The 18130-nt window shown below is 41.9% G+C and overlaps 2 protein-coding genes across 2 annotated transcripts; one reads left to right on the top strand and one right to left on the bottom strand.

The window, feature by feature from the left end:
• Positions 1–123: 123 nt before the first annotated feature.
• Positions 124–5533, top strand: rrp8 (ribosomal RNA processing 8). The gene is made up of 8 exons (XM_083886055.1): positions 124–252; positions 608–728; positions 1808–2048; positions 2144–2996; positions 3515–3644; positions 3724–3830; positions 3923–4019; positions 5149–5533. The coding sequence occupies exons 2-8, from the start codon at positions 624–626 to the stop codon at positions 5260–5262; spliced, it is 1647 nt and encodes a 548-aa protein (XP_083742181.1). The 5' UTR covers positions 124–252; positions 608–623; the 3' UTR covers positions 5263–5533.
• Positions 5534–6223: 690 nt separating this feature from the next.
• LOC310924633 (uncharacterized protein) lies at positions 6224–12944 on the bottom strand (the record flags this gene model as incomplete). The annotated part of the gene is made up of 9 exons (XM_083886421.1): positions 6224–6373; positions 6902–6929; positions 8182–8257; positions 9646–9806; positions 10317–10488; positions 11460–11744; positions 11842–12144; positions 12661–12810; positions 12911–12944. The coding sequence occupies 9 exons, from the start codon at positions 12942–12944 to the stop codon at positions 6224–6226; spliced, it is 1359 nt and encodes a 452-aa protein (XP_083742547.1).
• Between the last annotated feature and the right edge of the window lie 5186 nt (positions 12945–18130).

The raw sequence follows: 18130 nt of genomic DNA, 5'->3' as shown, positions 1-18130 counted from the left end.
CTGAGTCTTTACTTCCGAGGGAAAATAACCTACAAACTGCAATTCCTGACGTGACAGAAAAAAAACTTCATTTCCCATAATCCCCCGGGTGTGCTTACGTCATTCACTTGCGCCCGGGCTTACGTCTGTTTTGCTTCCTTCATCCACGAGAACCTCAACGTGGTCCTCGATTTTTTACAAGAAACCTTTACAGTGGTTAAATAAACATTAACGTTAGTGTGTGGAGGGGAAAGAGGTTCAACCAGTGAACAGGTAACAAACGAGTAACTACGTTTATTGAGTTAACTGCTGGTTGGTCACGTTTTCTGGTCGGTTTAGCAGTGGCTTTCTAAGTGTGTGTGTGTGTACGTGCATTTATATTTTTGTGAGGACCACAAAAACGTACAAACCTATCTTTGTGAGGGTATTCTGTCTGCTCCCTACAAGTTTAAAAAGGCTTTTTATGTTTACTTGGTTTTAGGGCTACGTTTTATGTTAGTGTTGAGTTAACATTTTTTAGGTGTAGGCACTTAGTTATGATGGTTAAGGTTAGAGGTCAGGGAATGCATTGTGTCTATGACGTGTCCTCACTAAGATATATAATCACATTTGTGTGTGTTTTTTGCAGTGTGAACAGGGAAAACATGTTTAATGAGGAAGAAGACTGGAGTGATGAAGAGGACGCTCAAACTTTGAGTAAATCTGTCTTCGCCAAGACTCAAAAGACGAAAAACAGCACTGATGTCAAGGTAAAAAGACATGTAAAGAACTTTTACATGATGCAAACACCTGTAAATTTGCATTATATCACTGTAACAGTGACGTAGTAGTAGAATTATATTCAGTCGCATAGATACAAACAGCATAGACACAGTCAAATGATAATAACACAGTGCTTTTATATCGTATATATCTTTCGTATTAGCTGATCCAAATCACCTTATGTTTGACATTATTACACATCGTGTCTTGAAGTTGGATAATTGAAGACTTGATTTTTTTAAATGGCTGATTATTCTCATTCTCCTGTACTTCACTGAATCAATTACACCAGGAATGGACTTGACTCTAACCTTTAGTTGTTCAAAGTTGCAGCACAGAGATGTTTTTATTAGAGATGTTCCGATACCATTTTTTCCTCCCCGATACCGATTCCAATACTTGTGCTGTGGGTATCGGCTGATACCGAGTACCGATACCAGTGTGTTATAATAATAATAATACTAATATATATATATGTATTTTTTTTTTATCATATTACGTCTGCATAACTGTGATATGATTATCATTGTGGTGAGGCCTGGCTCAGGTTAAACCTTTTAAAAACATGAATGAATACAGCAAATGGAAGCCATTCATATTTAAATGTATTTTTAAATTGAACAGTATAAAACAGTAGTGCAATAGTAACTTAACTAAATAAATCTAGGATTTTTTTATTTATTTTTTTTAAATAAAGTGCAGCCACAATATTGTAAAATAAAAAAAGTTTTGAAAAGAGCAGTGTAAAAAAAGAAAGAAGCAAATTAACAGAATAAATCTAGAAATACATGTCTTTGCAACAGCAACTTATAAATGTTGACTCTGTCCACCCAGTGTGATGTTAAACTAAGCATAGACATGGGGCTTATCGGTGCCTGGACTCCTGGACTCGCCAATACTGATGCCAGCATTTTCGGCAGTATCGGAGGCCTTTCCGATACTGGTATCGTAATCGGAACAACTCTAGTTTTTATGGCTTGATTTCTGATCTGGTTGTCAGGATAAACTGGAAGTCTTGATGTGCTACAGTGACATAAACTGATTATGTTTTCTTGGTCATTCCAAGGTTGTTGGAAAGAAGAGCCTGCTGCGAACTCTGCAGACTCTGGGTTCAGTACCTGAGTGGAAGAGCGACAACCAGGAGCAAGAACAAGACAGTGACAGTGAGACAGAAGCAGCTCCGGCACACACCAAGAAAAAGAAGAAAAGGAAACACAGAAAACGAGCAAGTACTTCAGAGGAGCAGCAAGAAAATGGGGACGTAGACCAGACGGAAAAACCTGCAGCAAAAAAAGGAGCCAAATTTTGTGAGTATTTAACAGATTAATTAATACACAGCCCATTTTAGAGAAATAGAAAAATGTCATTGTGCAATTGAATCATGTTTTCTTTCTTTTTGCAGTGGCCAAGAAGCAAAAACCCACATCTGCAGTTAAGACAAAGACCGAAGGAGTCACAACATCTGCAAAGACAGACGTAAACGAAGCAGTGAACGCAGACACACTGAGTCGAAAACAATGGAAAAACAAAATGAAGAACAAAAGGAACTGTAAAAATAAATACCGTCAGAATGATCCTGAGGTCGAAGAGAATAAAACAGAACCTGCGGAGAAACAAAAGCTGGACAAAGACGTGAAAACACAATCACTTGTGAACAAAAAAAGCCCAAAAAACAGTCAGACCTCAGCCCCTAAAAAGAAAAATGAGATGACGCCTAAAGCACAGAAGAGGAAGAAGAGTGAAGAGGACACCGTCTTATTAGCATCTGCACCACAAACACAAACACAGAAGGAGGAAAAACAGTCGACTAAAGCAAAGGAGGACAGTGAAAACACTACGATCACAGAGGATCAGCAGCAGCTGCCCGTGAAAAAACTGAAACCGGAGCTGAGCAAAGACCAGATAATGAAACGAGAGAAGCTGCGGAAAATGCTCCAACAGAAAGATACGAAGCAAAATGAGATGAGCGTGGAGCAAAAAAAAGATGACGAACCTTTGTCCCGGGCAGAACCGGCGGCAGAGGAACTGAAACTGGACCGCTCCGCCTCCCTCAGGTCCCGCATGGAGCAGCGCTTGGACTCAGCCCGATTCCGCTACATCAACGAACTTCTGTACAGCACGAGCAGCGGCGAGGCCAAGCGCATGTTCAGCCAGGATCCACACGCCTTTGGGGTCTATCACAGAGGATACACTGCTCAGGTTCAGAGGTGGCCCAGTAATCCAGTCGACGCCATCATCGATTACATCCAACAAAAGTGAGTCGCCTTCACTCCACTGCTCTGCTCTAGCATTTTACATTTGAAATATTGGAGAATTTGTGGGATGTTAATCCCTGGTTCTTCTAGTCTTCATGCAGGTGTGACGTATGCTGCATTCCATTTGTATCTAATTTAATCCAACCTTACTTATAAAGCCTTAGCCTTGTGAGCTTTATTCCATTTTCTGTCTCTTTCTAAGAAAGATACCTTCACATGTTTTTGAGGCAGGTTGTTGTTGTCTGCTGTAAACAACTGTGACGAAGCGTTGACAGTGAGGACTGGAGCCGTGCAGGAGATAATTACTGCACTGCAGGTGTTTAATGACACTTGCGTTAACTGCTGTGAGAATATGACCTCGTTAGTATGAGCAGTTTGGGGGGAAATCAAATATTCTGTGGTTAAATCTGTTTTGTATTCCGTGTTCAGATTGTAACTTGGATGCAGGTTAAAGCTAAACATGTAGCTTCCCTGTGTGATGCCCTATGATTATTAAACACATGTATGGTTCATTTCAGGCCGCCCTCTCTGGTGATCGCAGACTTTGGTTGTGGCGACTGTAAAATAGCTCGCAGCGTGAAGAACAAAGTGCACAGCTTCGACCTGGCTTCTACCTGTGAGCTCGTGACCGTCTGTGACATGGCCAAAGTGAGTGGAGTTCTTCTGTTTCCTAATAACGGCACATTTTCCTTCTGAAATAAAAAAAACACGTTCTCTCTCCGTCCAGGTGCCGCTCGCTGACCGCTCTGTGGACATCGCTGTGTTCTGTCTCTCCCTCATGGGAACCAACCTGGAAGAATTTTTAGCAGAGGCCAATCGAGTCTTAAAGATGAGGTGAAAAACAGAATAAAATCCATGATATTTATCTTTTTTTGGTACTTTGTAATTGAATGTGTTTGTAACCGTTTGTTGACGGATTATCACAGGGCTGTGCTCAAAATAGCAGAAGTGGCCAGTAGATTCAACAACGTGAGGAGCTTCATCACTGGACTCGCTAATCTGGGATTCAAGTTGGTTTCCAAGGTGAGGTGACAGTGTCAGTTTACACAGACGAACATGTTCTTATTTATCAACTCCCTACTATGATGTTGTCTCAATTGGGACCCACTTTAGAGTTGGTAAAATTAGAATGATTCACCACATCTTCAAAATAATCTCCTTTGACCCATCTGTGGGTCTCGACCCAGTATTTGGAAATCACTAGTGTCAATATTAGCTAAGTTAGCGCATGCATTAAAAGCACAGTGTGAAATATCTGTCGCTAGGGGTCAAAATAATAACAAAGACCTAGTTTGATGACATCAGGAAGCAGTGTGGGATCGTGGGATTTGTATTATTGTCTCGTTCTGGTGACAAATAACATTAGTGTCACAGTTCTTTTATGTTTAAATGCAGAAATGTTACATATTATACCTTTAAATAGTGTTATTTTAGCTTGAAGACAAGCATGTCTCACTATTTCTGCTCAATAATTTAGCCCTAACTTTGTGGAACTTCGCTGCCAAAGTACTCTGTATGTTTGCATGCACATGTAAGTAGAAGTACAGTTAGTCCCAGTAAACAATAATCTGACATCATGTTATCTTTAACTACTAAGATGATCACTAAATTAGAACAACAATACATTATTAAATAGAACATTAGACTTAGTTTATCACCAATAACAAAAACAAACCAAGGCTCACTATCTTTGTTGTTTTAACATAAACATATTATTCAAGTTATTTTCCTGAAGCTCAGTCTTCTTCAAACCACAGCATCTGTGATAATATCTGTGTGCACGAGTTGGTATTTTGCAGCAACATCCTTCATTGTAAACGTGTGGCTGTGGTCAGGAAACCTCAGGTAGAGCAGAACACTGAGTAAACAGTTTTAAGAGACGCACAGGTAAATGTATCCAAGAAAAACAGATCAATCTAAAGAAAGACAGTCTTAGAACCCATTTTTCCAGTTATTAAAGCGATGAGTGGAGTCTCAAATTAAAGCATGCATTCAATAATAAACGTATATATGAATCATAGACAGACTTTTTTAAAATTAAGATAAAGTTGTTGAACTTACTGGTTACTTTAACCCTTTCTCTTGTATGCACTCATCCAGTGATTACTCGCATGTAAATAATGATTTGTTTTTCTTCTCTCTCTTTCTTCAGGATGCAGAGAATACTCATTTCTACTCGTTTGAATTTGAGAAGATCGGGAACTCTCCAGAAAATATCAAGAAATTTGGACTCGAGTTGAAGGCCTGTGTGTACAAGAAAAGATGAGGGTGATGGAGAACTTTATGGAACTCAAAGTGTATATAATTCTTCTTATATCAAAGTATATATCAATATACTTTAATTATTTTGTTGTTGTTTTTAAGGAGCACAATGTTGTACATCCTTATAGAAATGTTGTCATTCTGGTGGTTCAGTTACAAGTGCAGGTTTCCTTTATAAGCAGACGCATCATTGAGCTAATAAGTGAAATAAACAGCATTATATTACAGCTAAAATGTGATATAGCATGTGGCTGCATGTCACACTGTTAATGACCTAATCCAGACAATTCTATAAGGAGAGTGAAGAAAATGTAAGGAATGTTTTGTTGCATTCCAAAAAATTATGTTGAATGATGTAAAATACAAGCTTTTTTAAAACTAATATCTCTGGTTGTTTTATCTCTTATTATTATTTAAAATAAATATTACCTGATGAAATTGCTAAGAAAAAAAGACAAATCTAAGACCGGATTAACCTTGCTGCAGTTATAGCCCTTTGCCACAAGGGGGTACAAAACAGCAATGTGACTCCATAGTAGAATTTTGGATTTTGCAAAATAAAATATGTAATATATGAAGAAAAACTTAACATAAACATAAAAGCTACAATACAGTATCTGGATGAGTTTTTAAAAACAACAGAGTAGAACATATACATTAATAAAGTCATGATTTTATTGACAATTACCTGAGAATACGATGTGCACAACAATGGGGAAATTCAAGTAACATGAAAAAGTGCCAGAAAAGAATAATGCATTTTAAATCATCAGTCAAAATTAAAACTTCAAAAAAAATGCTGTTTCAGTACAAAAATAATGCAATATCGCTACATTTCAAATGCTACACTCGCAGAATAAAAAAATACACTGAATTCACAGACTTTTTCTGCTCTGAGAACAGACTCTCATATCAAGTTTGTGCAGAATGTAAAGCATTTAACGTTTAACAACACCCCGTCCTCTTCAAACCGTGCTCTTCAAGTCGATGACGATGGAGTAGCTCAGCAGCTGAGCGTATTCCTTGCTCTCGTTTTCCATCACCGCCGGCTTCTTCACCTCAGGAGAACCGGGCTCCTGCATCTGACTCGTCAAAGCCGAGAGAGAACCTCGCTTCTATAAATTCAAACGAGAGTTCATCAGCCTGCTGATCTTATTGACAACTTATTCTGCGTCTTCATCTATTCATTTTAGTCGCTTGACGACTGAACAAGTGAATTTCTCTGATGGTTAAACCGTTAAAGTCTCACCTAACCTTAAAGGTACAGTGTGTAGGAAGCAGTGACATCTAGTGGTGAGACTGTAGATTGCAACAAATGGATGCTTACAACCCGATCTGAGCCAATAAACCCAACTTTTTACTTTGCATGTGCAACCACACCCCTCTCTTTCTCAAACACATCTACTACGGTGACCTTTGCAGCTCAGAAAGGACGCCGTTCTCCTTCAAACAAAATGGCTGCCTCCCTAAAACAAGGCCCTTGACTAAATTACACATTTTTCTAAGGCAACAAATACCAGAAAATCTCTATTTTAGAGCCACTATACACTTCTACACACACACTTATGGATATACATTTCTGACAATAAGCCCCACCCTATTTACTTATACTCTGCAAATTTGTTAGTGAGATTTAAACGCACCTTATTTTGCTTCCTGTTCTTTCTTGTGCTGTAAAAAAAAAAACAGAGGGAACATTTACATAAGTCACTAAAACAGTCCTGTTTTGGAAGAATAATTTTTGAGGAACCTCTAGATGGCAGTGTGGCCTAATCTGACACGCCAACAGAACGAGTTGCAGGTGTGCAGAGTGTGTTATGTGACAGGAATACTGATGGAGACGAGCGGAGACCCTGCGAGACCTCGTCGTTGACCTCTGGTGTCAGAAGCAGCAGCAGCAGCAGCAGCAGCAGCAGTTGTACATTTGTACATTATGACCCTGTTGACATGAACTCAATGAGGAGCAGCAGAGTTTGCTCACTATAAGTGTCCCCGCTGCTGGACGGGACAGGGGGAGGAGGTGGAAGGGGTTTACATTAGTCCCAGAATAGCCTTTCTCTCTGGGAGTCATGTTTTCTTGTGTACGCTTGTTGTAACGCGGTGAGGCCGACCTTCTCAAATTAGCCTGACAGGAGCCTCCTCCCACTGGAGCCCGGGGATAATGGGACAGAGGCTACCGTCAACCAATGGCACCTTGACCAAGCGTTGTGACCACAGAGGCAGGGCCCCATTGAGGAGCTTCATTCACCATAGTTGCCTGATCTGGTCCATTCTTGACTTGACATTCTTAAATAGAAAAGTTCAGATTTGGCAGCGGGGCGTGGAAACGTGGAAAGTTCCGCAGACAGAAACCATAAACGGCTGGAGGATCGCGACACATCCCACATCACTTGTAAAAGACGAGTGACTCACTGCTTCTTCTTTTTTTTCCAACAGCAATAAGATTAAGAGATGGATTTGTGGATCTTTTTCCCTTCTTCTCGTCTTTGACGAACGACATCTCAGATTTCATTATACTAATGTGGACTTTTTGAACCTTTCTACCTTTGCTTTGGCAGCGCGGCGTCGATGATAATGGACCAACTAACAGCTGCCGGGGCTGCAGAATATGCCAGAAGTAACAGTGATAAAAGCCAAGCAGGACGCCGGAGAATAAATCTGTTTTTCAGAAAACTCACAGTGCAGAACATTTTCTACCTGTCTACACACGTAGGAGCTGCGGTGGCAACGACACCTGTCTGCGTCTGCCACACTGCTTCCTGTTTGTGAATAATCTGCACGACGCTGGGGGGGGTTGTGGCGAGTTTGGTTAACGATCCGCACATCCTGTTTTGTCTCATTATGGTACAGCTCTGGCTGCGCTGTCCTCATTTACCCATGTGCACACGGTGCCCGCTGTCACCTGTGAGGGCATTTAACTCACCAGCACACCCAGAGAGTGACCACCAGGAGGGAAACGATGGTCAGGGCCAAAGAAATGCAAGTCAGGGCAACCAGTCCTGCAACACACACACATGAGACAAAGATATTAGTCGGAGAATCGCATGATAGCATCACTAGAAAGCAGTCTTGAATAAAGTACCTTAAAGGGATACTTGAGTAAAAGTACAAGTATCTTACCAGAAAGTGACTTTGGTAGACGTTGAAGTCACTTTTTTTAATATAATTAAAAGGTGCCATATGTAAGAATGTGGCCAAAAACGGTTACTACATTCAAATTCAAAACACCGAGGTCTTTTAGGTTTCGTTTTTTGACGTAACTGGCAACCCGTGGTTGCTCGGCAGCTGAGACTACTGACTGCAATGAGTGGTAGACGGCGGTAGGTGGCGCCACATGCCAAAACAGGATTTGCAGTCTGCAAAATATTTTTTTTAATGCAAATATTTTGTCTGTACTGTTGTTGTTGGTGAGTTCAGTTTGTTATATGAACATTATTCTCTGTGACATATTAGGAGGATTTTATGGCCAGTTGCTTTAGATTTATTACATAATGCACCTTTAAGTAAGTCATAAAGTTATAAAATGAGTAAAAAAGTGAGGAGTAAGGGTTGAGCCATGCTAGATCAGTGGTAGGGTGAGTTGTCTTTCAACTTGGAGGTTTTGGGTTCAATTCCCAGCTCTGCTAGTCTATGTGTCCTTGAGTAAGATACTTTGTGGATGGTTGAAAACTAGTGTAAAAGCAGCTCATGAAGACAAAACCATTGGCAACTCTTCTTCTGGTTGTATTTGGTAGTAAGTTAGAGGAAATGTAGTGGGGGAAAAGTACAAATAAAGCAAAGTACTAGTAAGTGTGTACTTTGTTACTGTACAACACTGTAAGAAAGGTCAAGAAAAGCTGCTGAAGTTCAAAGTTCACACCACCTCCCGACTTCCCTGCACGGCTCTGTGAGTGATTTAAGGATGTTACTGATCACTTTTAAGGCTTGAATGGCTCTAATTCCAGACGAGATCGCAGAAATGCAGACCAAACACGAGCCAGCTCGCAGCTGTCGGTCCCCTGGTGCTGGTTGGGGTTCTGTTATCTGTCCCAAAGTCGAGGCTGAACTCTGCTTTTTCCGTCAAGGCCCGACATCGACTTTGGAAACGACTTACCTGACGACAGAAGGCTCGCAGATTCGGTGAATTCTTCAAAATCACTCGTTAAAACCCCATTTTTTTTATGTCTTTTATCTTTTTATCTCCAGCTGCGGTGACTTTTATTTTGAAATTTGTTGATACCCAGAGGTCAGTAACTCGGAACATCTCAGGACACACAACACGTGAAAGCCTGAAGCAGATGGTAAAGTAACCATGCGAGTTTATACGTCGGGCCTGTCGGTGTAGTATTTCTCAAGAAAACATCGTCAGTCTCTTTACGGGAAAACCTGCAGAACGGCAGACGCTCACCGAAGACTTTGCTCTCGCTCGTGACCTCCACTTGAATCTTGACTGTGGCTGCGTGGTGATAGAAGGAAGCACAGCAGGTGTACAGGCCTCCGTCTTCCTCTGTGATTTCCGACGGGAAGACCATTTCGAGTCCGTCCATGTGGACGAACGCGCCGCCGCTCCTGAAACACGAGCGCCACTGTTAAATTAATTTGTCCTTGAAGGGAGGGGGGGGGAAAAGTCTGACATTTTTGTGAAATACACTCATTTGCTTTGTTGCCAAGAAGAGGTGCAAAGAAGATTGATACCGCTCTTTATTGCTGCACCCGGCAAAGAAATATTCCTGCACATAAATCCACATAAAACCACAAATTGCCATTTTTATTTCCCCTTTTCTTGGACTAAATAAACAGCCGTGAAAATGTGTGGGGAGAGTTTTGCTGTCTTTGGACAAAGACATGCTAGTCTTTGTGCTAAGCTTTTCTCACTATCTGGCTGTGCTTCATTTTGAGTTATCAATCTTATTTGCAGCATCCCTCACTGCCCCCCCCCCCCCCCAAAAAAAGAAAATTAGCCCATTTAATGTCAAAATGATGCATAATTGTGGTTGTATTAGCTCAGAACAATTGAATTTAGTGCAGAACACAGAGTTTCACAGGTGCTGCCTCGTGATGAACGCAGTGATACACCACCTCTTACAGCTGAGGTCATACTGTGGCACGTTGCCTTCCACTCGCAGCAGTATTCTCTGGTTGTGATGATTTTCCTGGAGAGTTAATCTGTGTATGACGGCTGCATCAGCAGCAGCACCGTGGCGGCTTCTCAGAGGAGTCGTGCGGTTCAGGACTCGCACAGCAGAGATATCTGCACAGAGAGAGAAAGTCAGCTCAACTTTGGAAATTAACCTCGTGTGGTCCAGTGTGCAACATTTGGGATGGGTTTATTGTAAAGCTGAGACAATTAATCGAATCGTCAGCTATTTTGATGATGGATAATCTGTTTGGAGCTTGTTTTTCATGATAAAAACAAGATTTCTGATTGTTTTAGCTTCTTAAATGTGTTCTTAAATATTCTTCGTTTCTTTGCTCCACATAACAAAGATAAAGGCATCATATGTAAGAATGTGGCAAAAACAGTAACTACACTCAAATTCAAAACACCGAGGTCTTTTAGGTTTCGTTTTCTGATGTAACTGGCAACCTCGTGGTTGCTTGGCAGCTGAGACTCTACTGACTGCAATGACTGGTAGACGGCGGTAGGTGGCGCCACATGCCAAAACATGATTTCAAAACATAAACATGATTTACAGTCTGCAAAAGATTTTTTTTTATATTTTGGTTGTTGTTGGTGAGTTCAGTTTGTTATATGAACATTATTCCTGAGTCTCTGTGACATATTAGGAGGATTTTATGGCCAGTTGCTTTAGATTTATTACATAATGCACCTATAAAACTGAATCATTTTGGTTTGTGGACAAGACAAGACATTTGAGAACGTCTTTATTTCCAGGTTTGACAAAATTAATCGATTACGAAAATAATTAGTTGCAGCTCTAGTTTATTGGCTAAAAATGTAATGCGTGACCCAAAAGTATGTTTGTGTAAGTATATAAATGCTTTAAAATAAATATAATTAGATTTTCTAGCCTTAGAAATTGCTTTCTTGTACCTCGATGTTTGGCGTTGCCTTTCAGGTGACCTTTAAAGGTCTAGTATGTAAGAATCGGCGCCATTTAAGCGCAAAATGGAGCGCCTTTAAAAAACAAGGCCAAAAACACAAGCAATTTGTATTCTAAAGCAGGACTTTTACTTCATACAATTGTCTTTAAAACTCACAGTATCTGGGGACATGAATGGTCCTCCTCTCCGTGACCCGGTGTTTAAACTGGTAAACGCAGGTCAGGTCCTGACCTTCGTGAAGGGCCAAAGGGAACTGATAAGTCAGCCTGGTTTTCAGGGAGTGTCCTTCATACTCTGCGTGCAGGGACGTTTGACTTTTGGCATTTTCGGGAAGCAGCCAGGCGAGGTTCGTCTGGACGCCTTCCCCGCTGCACTGACACACTGCCAGCCACAGATGAGAGTCCCGCTGCCTCACCAGTGACACACTCAGCTGAGGGGCCTCTGACGGGAAATGAGAGGTGACAGGTAGGAGATGAGCAGCGCTGTGAGGTTGTCATAGAATTAAATATTTCATAGAAGTAAAGATGACGTGACGTACTCTGCGTGGGAACGCGTATGGTTCGGCTCTCCGCCTCCTCTGTGCTCGGATGCTCGACCTTGCAGGTCAAATTCTGCCCGGCGTACAAAGACGACAGGAAGTGCACAGAGCTGCGCGCCGACACCGAACCGTCCGCCTTTACTTCAGCCTCTGAAAGGTTACTGGTGATGCTGTTGTCGCTGTTCCCGACATACCAGGTTATCAGTGGTGCAGGGGCGACGCTGTGTGCAGAGCAGTCCACCTGTGTGAACTCTTCACCGTGTCTCCACTCGGTGCTGGAGTTGACGGTGATGTTAGTGCGAGCTGCACGGGGGAGGAAAAGCGAAAAGACAGAGGTCGTGAGTTAAATTCTACAGTGCGTTTTTATGCGCAGGCCAAATGCTTGTATGTTCACGGCCCTACACGGGATTATCCACGGCTTGATTTGTTGAACATACCGCAATGAGGCAGCGTTATGCTCCTGCTCTCTGGCTCCTCAAACGCTGGGTGATTTATCACACACTCTGCAGTGAGCTCCCGAGGCGAGCAGGCAGGGAGCAGAAAAACTCCCCTGACAGAGTGGCTTCCATTATGAGAAGTGAAATTGGACCAAGAGACTCCAGACACACCCTTTGGTAGAATCCAGGATACGTTGGCTGCGGGAACAGCGTCAGCTGCTGAGCACTCAATCACCCAGTGTCCACCTTTAGTCTGAAAATCCACTCGTATCCTGGGAGGAACTGAGGAGAAGGTTCCACCATTAACATCACACACACACACACACTCACTAATACAGTGCAGAGCATTCAGGGTGAAGGGAACACCTGCAGCTTCACGTACCGGGCTGAATCGCAGGGGGCTGAACTGTGATGTTGATGTGCACCTCTGCTTTAAGATGGCGATAGGAGACAACACATTCATACAGGCCAGCGTGCTGCTGCTGCTCCACAGGACCGTGGACTGTCAGGTTACTGCCAACCAGCTCCAAACCTTCAGGCAAAGGCTCAGAATCTCTGAAAAAAAACACACAAAAGCAAATATACAAAAAAGAGAGTCAAGCTTCAGTTTAAATGTTTTTGCTGTCACTCACTTGTGGTCTGGTGCCACCAAATGTGTGACCACATCCTCCAGAAGGTATGCAAGTTGTTTCTGTGTATACAGTAGGTTTGTGCAAGGTTTAGACGCAATTTGTCTCTGAAAAAGGAAACACTTTTTTCCGATGTGCTCTTGAGAAAAACAATAATATGTAAAAAAAAAAAAGGGGGGAAAAAACGCAGACAAAGGATCTCCTGTTTGCAGACGACGTGATCTGGAAAGAAAAACACTTATTGCTCAAATCAGTGAATGACGACACACCCAAAAAAGTCTGTTTTAAAGGGTTTCTGTTCATGTTTTGGCACAGAGTTAAAGTGTGGACAGAAGGAGGAGGAGGAGGAGGAGGAGGAGGAGGAGGAGGAGGCAGTGATGCAACTTTACTGCTGTCAAACACCAAAGAAGAAGAAGAATTCATTATGTTTAAGGACATAAAAGATGACTCCCAATCCTACACTTCCCATAATGCAACTTTATAGCACCTTCTCACTGATGTAATGACACATTTCACAGAATTCACAACCACAACATCCAAGGTATAATGTGTTAAAGTCACTCACTTAAATCTAATAGATGTAGTGCTGAAATGAAACAATACATTTAACCCAGATACTGCAGTAAAACACTGAATGTTGCTTAACATAAAAAAACTGTATGTTCACGTAACTATAATTAGACTGTGCAGCAGCTGCTGACGCAAGGTGCGAGCATGAGAAACTTTGCCATGTTCACTTTGCCTCACATTAAAGACAAAAAAAAGGTTATAATAAATAATCAAAACAGAACAGTGGCAGGTTTTTAAATCTCTTTTTTTATGTTTTACTTCTCTTTAAATGTACTCTCTGTGTGAGTGATAATGTGATTTATAAATAACTTTGCCTTTTCCTAAACAACATCTGGCAGACCTTTATGTACACATTAACAGTAGCAGGTGAAATAAATGCACATGCATGGTATTTGTGTACATATATAGAGACGCATATACAGTACGTACTGTTTTGTACATTTTATTTTTAAGGTTTAGTGGACTGTTGTTTCCACCATTGCTCTTCTAAAGATATAGTATGTAAGTTTTTTGGCAGATTTATTGGCAGATATAATTACATGTACTACCCATGTGTATGTTTGTTTAAGAGTACTATCACTTCAAAATGTCTGTTATTTCTTTATTACTGTTTTATTTTACGTCTACATATGTTCCATATAAAAACAAACGCTTTTATTTTGAAATGATGAAATATCATTGTTGTGGGAGCCATTCTGATTCATTTATGTAGATCATTTATCGACCTGGTAATAATTGATTGATTAGGATATGACATGATGTCACAATCGTGATATTTGTGAAGCTATTTCACACATTTCAAAATAAAAGCCTATGTTTTTGATAGAAAGTTGACAATAAAAACGTCTTTCGTCTGTAAATTAAAAAAATCATTGGGGCGTCGCAGGTATGAGACCTGTGCGCTAGGGAAAAGGCAATCTGAAGACTCACCATTAGGGGTCACTATTTCTTACACAAAGGAACTGAAAGGAGTGTTCAAATACTTCTTACTTTGTGCAGGTGACATTGTATCGTGGCACGTTCCCAGTGACCTCCAGGCCGATAACAACGTCGCTCTCCCCCTCGCGCAGCTCGAAGTTTTCAGCTCCTTTGCCGTCGACGGTCGACTCGACGTTGATCAACCGAACTCCAGACAAATCTGTGCACGAGAGAAAAGAACACACAAATGATTTCCGTGATCTCCTGCCTAGCGACGAGCAGATGTTGACAGCACTCACAAAAAGACGGCAATGTGACGGCCCGTGACTCAGTGCGGGTGAATTTGGGATGGTGGAACGCACAGGTGACGTTGCAGCCCTCGTACGCCGTCGCAGGGAGGACGACGGAGCTGCTCTGAGAGTCCGAGTCTCTCTCTTTCGGCTCTTCGTCGCAGTTCAAAGACAGCCTGATACCCGTGTCGGGTCTCCCTCCAGATGAAATGCACGAGACCACCCAGAATTCATTTCCTCCTTTTTGTACCATCTCTGCTTTAATGGTCACATTTGGCCTCGCTGCAGAAAGGGGAGAAGAGTTATTATTTCACTGGGGCTGATGTGTTTTTTCCATGAAAATTAAAAAGTCAGAGAGCAAGTGAAGTCTCGGGGTGTTTTTGTAAAAATAGGAAGCTGGGGCCGGATGAGGCGAATGTTAGCTAAACACGGACCATAAGGGGGCTTCTGCTTGGGTTTTTGGATGGAGTGCTGATTTAGGCTTATCACCTGTCCCATCTGTTGGCCCGGGCCGAAGCTGAGAGCAGATGTCTGGCACAGCTGCGCTCCAACCAAAGCTGAGAGAACCACAGGCTTTAAGACCAGGAATCAACAGAGATCACAAACTATTATCAAATCCATAAAAAAGAGGCAGCGGTGTCATGCGATCGCCAGGCGTCCGTAATGAGTTAGGAAACTGAGCTACAGGCTCATAATAGCTGAAGAATTTGTACGATCAAAGCGCTTTGGGCTTTACATATTCCATCTGTTAACACCTAAAGATATGCGTGTTATAGGAAATGAGCTAAGCTGCGGTGATTTAGTGCCGCGTTGAACGTATCGCGAACAAATGATCCGGCTGACCGGGGCTTATCGTGGTCCGATTGTAATCGACCGCAGCGCTGTGAGCTTACACGGTGTTTCCACCATGCTCTGCCTGAAGAGTGGACGGCACTTAAAGGCCTTTCAACGACACGGAGCACAAATGGGAAAAGAAGAAAAATGTTCTCGCACATGAAGAAATAAACAAAATGAAGAGAAAACACAACGGCTTCCAAACACAGAGCAGCTAATATGACAGCAGAGAGAGAGAGACACTGCACTCACAACCTGCTCCTTTCTTAATATTCCTCATAATTTAGGGCATTTTTTTTTTTTTTTTCACTTTTTATTCTTGTCATTGTGTATTGTATGTTTTGGGTAACATCTACTGCACGTCTGTCCGTCCAGGGAGTGGATCCCTCACCTGTGGTTCTCCCTAAGGTTTCTACCCTTTTTCCCTTTTACAAGGGTTTTTTTTTCCCTGGTAGTTTTTCCTTACCCTGGTCGAAGGTCTAAGGACAGAGGATGTTACCAACCCTGTGAAGTCCCGTGAGACAAACTATGTTTTGTAAACTGTGGGCTATACAAATAAAGATTGATTGATTGATTGATTGATTGATTATTGATTAGAGCTTTCCAGTGTGTTGATCTTAAGCACCTGTACTCAACCAGCCACTTTATTAGGCACACAGGACGTCGATTCAACATCAATGTCTTTGGGATTCAGTGGATGAAAATGTTAAAATGTCAGGATGTAACAAATGTAGGTGACAAAGTGTTGGAGCCTTGGCGGAGGTGTGCTCTTTTATATGTAGGGTTATATTTATTCGTTTTTATCTTATGGCACCATCAGTCTGTGATAAATGATTTTTTTCTGGGGGTTCCTGAGGAGCTGTAACCAACCTCAGAGAAATGATGAAGATAATAGTTATGATGATAACTGTTATTAATGTTATAGTTTCTCTGAGGTTTTGTTCTTATTCTGCTGAATTTGTTGTGTCCTTCCATTTTTCCACTGTACAGGGCTTTTTGTGGAGTTTTTCCTCACTGTTTGAGGGTCTAAGGACAGAAGTTGTCACTTACTGTATAAATAAAGTTGACCTGACCTCTGATCTTAAGTTTTTCCATATACTAAACACAAGTGAGAGCATATTACCACATGAAGGAGTGAAAAGCAGCAGCAGAGCCATGTAACATGAAACTACAAAAATCTAAAACACAGCAACAAAGACACACACACACACACACATAGATGTTAGATGTAAGCGCACCATAGGTTTCCACCCTCACTGTGGTGAGTTTGGGGTTTGGGAGGGTCGGGTGTCGAACGGCGCATGTCACGCTGTCCTCGTCTTGCAGGCGGGTGGGGAAGCGGAGGGTGCTGCTCTGGGTGAACGTGCCGTTCGTGTGAGCCGTGATGTTGCTCTCGCTCACGGTGAAGATCTGAGGATCTGAGGGAGGGCGGTCTTTGACCAGCCAGGAGATCTGAGGCGAGGGCCTGCAACCGCTGACCATGCACGACACCGACTGGTAGTGAGTGCCGTTCACCGTCTCTGCAGTCACCAGGACTTGGATGTCAGGCCGAGCTGTGGATTGATTGACAATTGACAGTGTCATCCATGCACTGGTGTCTCTGGTCAATACACTACTGTTCAAAAGTCTGGGGTCACTTAGAAATGTCCTTATTTTTGAATTCCAATGAATATAGCATTGAATGAATCAGAAATACACTCTGGTTTTTAATGGAATATGTACATAGGTGTATAGAGGCCCATTTCCAGTGTTCTAATGGTACATTGTGTTTGCTAATGGAGTTAGAAGGCTATTGGATGATTAGAAAACCATTGAAAACCCTTGTGCAATGATGTTAGCACAGCTGAAAACAGTTTGGTTGGCTGATTCTTTGACGAAAGGGCAAAATGATTATTTTGAATAAATTTCTAATCTTGTCAATGTTGTGACTATATTTTCTCTTTTGATTAATAAATGTGTGACTCTTAATGGACAACACAACAAAAATTGTACAGGTGACCCCAAACTTTTGAATGATAGTGTATGTGTCGAGGGAAAAACAGATTTTGATATCATAAGAATATCTTTATCTTGTTGTAAAATGACCTTTTTCAACTGGAAATCAAAGTTTCTGACACACTGCATTCCTGCACCAAACTCCATAGAGAAAACCAACGATTTTACACCACAGCACACAACAGTCATTGATCCACAGCTTCCTCTATCAGTGATATCAAATGTGGAAGAATTGTGACTTTGGTGTTTGAAATCCATTCAGATTTACCTAAGTGACACAAAGCTACCAAACTTGACAGCAGTAGACCAGGAGCTCCTGTGTCTGTATGAGTTAAAAAAACGCTGATTTTGTCTATGGTCTTTGGTGCAGGAGCGTGAGCAGTTTACAAACATCAGGTTTCTGTGCCAACAGTGTCTCAGACATGACTGACAGAATAATGCTCACCTACTACAGTGACAAACGCTCGGTCTAAGAGAGTCCCCTCCTCGGTTTCGAACTCGCAGATGTATTCTCCCTCCACGGACACACTGGACACACTCATCCTCACCGTCAGGTTGTTGACAGAGTCTGGCTCTGAGAGGTCACTGCTGCTGCTGTACAGCTGACCGTTTGAAA

The sequence above is a fragment of the Microchirus variegatus genome (genome assembly GCF_963457635.1).
Source record: "Microchirus variegatus genome assembly, chromosome: 3".
In the NCBI taxonomy this organism is placed as follows: domain Eukaryota; kingdom Metazoa; phylum Chordata; class Actinopteri; order Pleuronectiformes; family Soleidae; genus Microchirus; species Microchirus variegatus.
The sequence above is the reverse complement of the archived record's forward strand: the minus strand, read 5'-3'. Positions and strand labels throughout refer to the sequence as shown.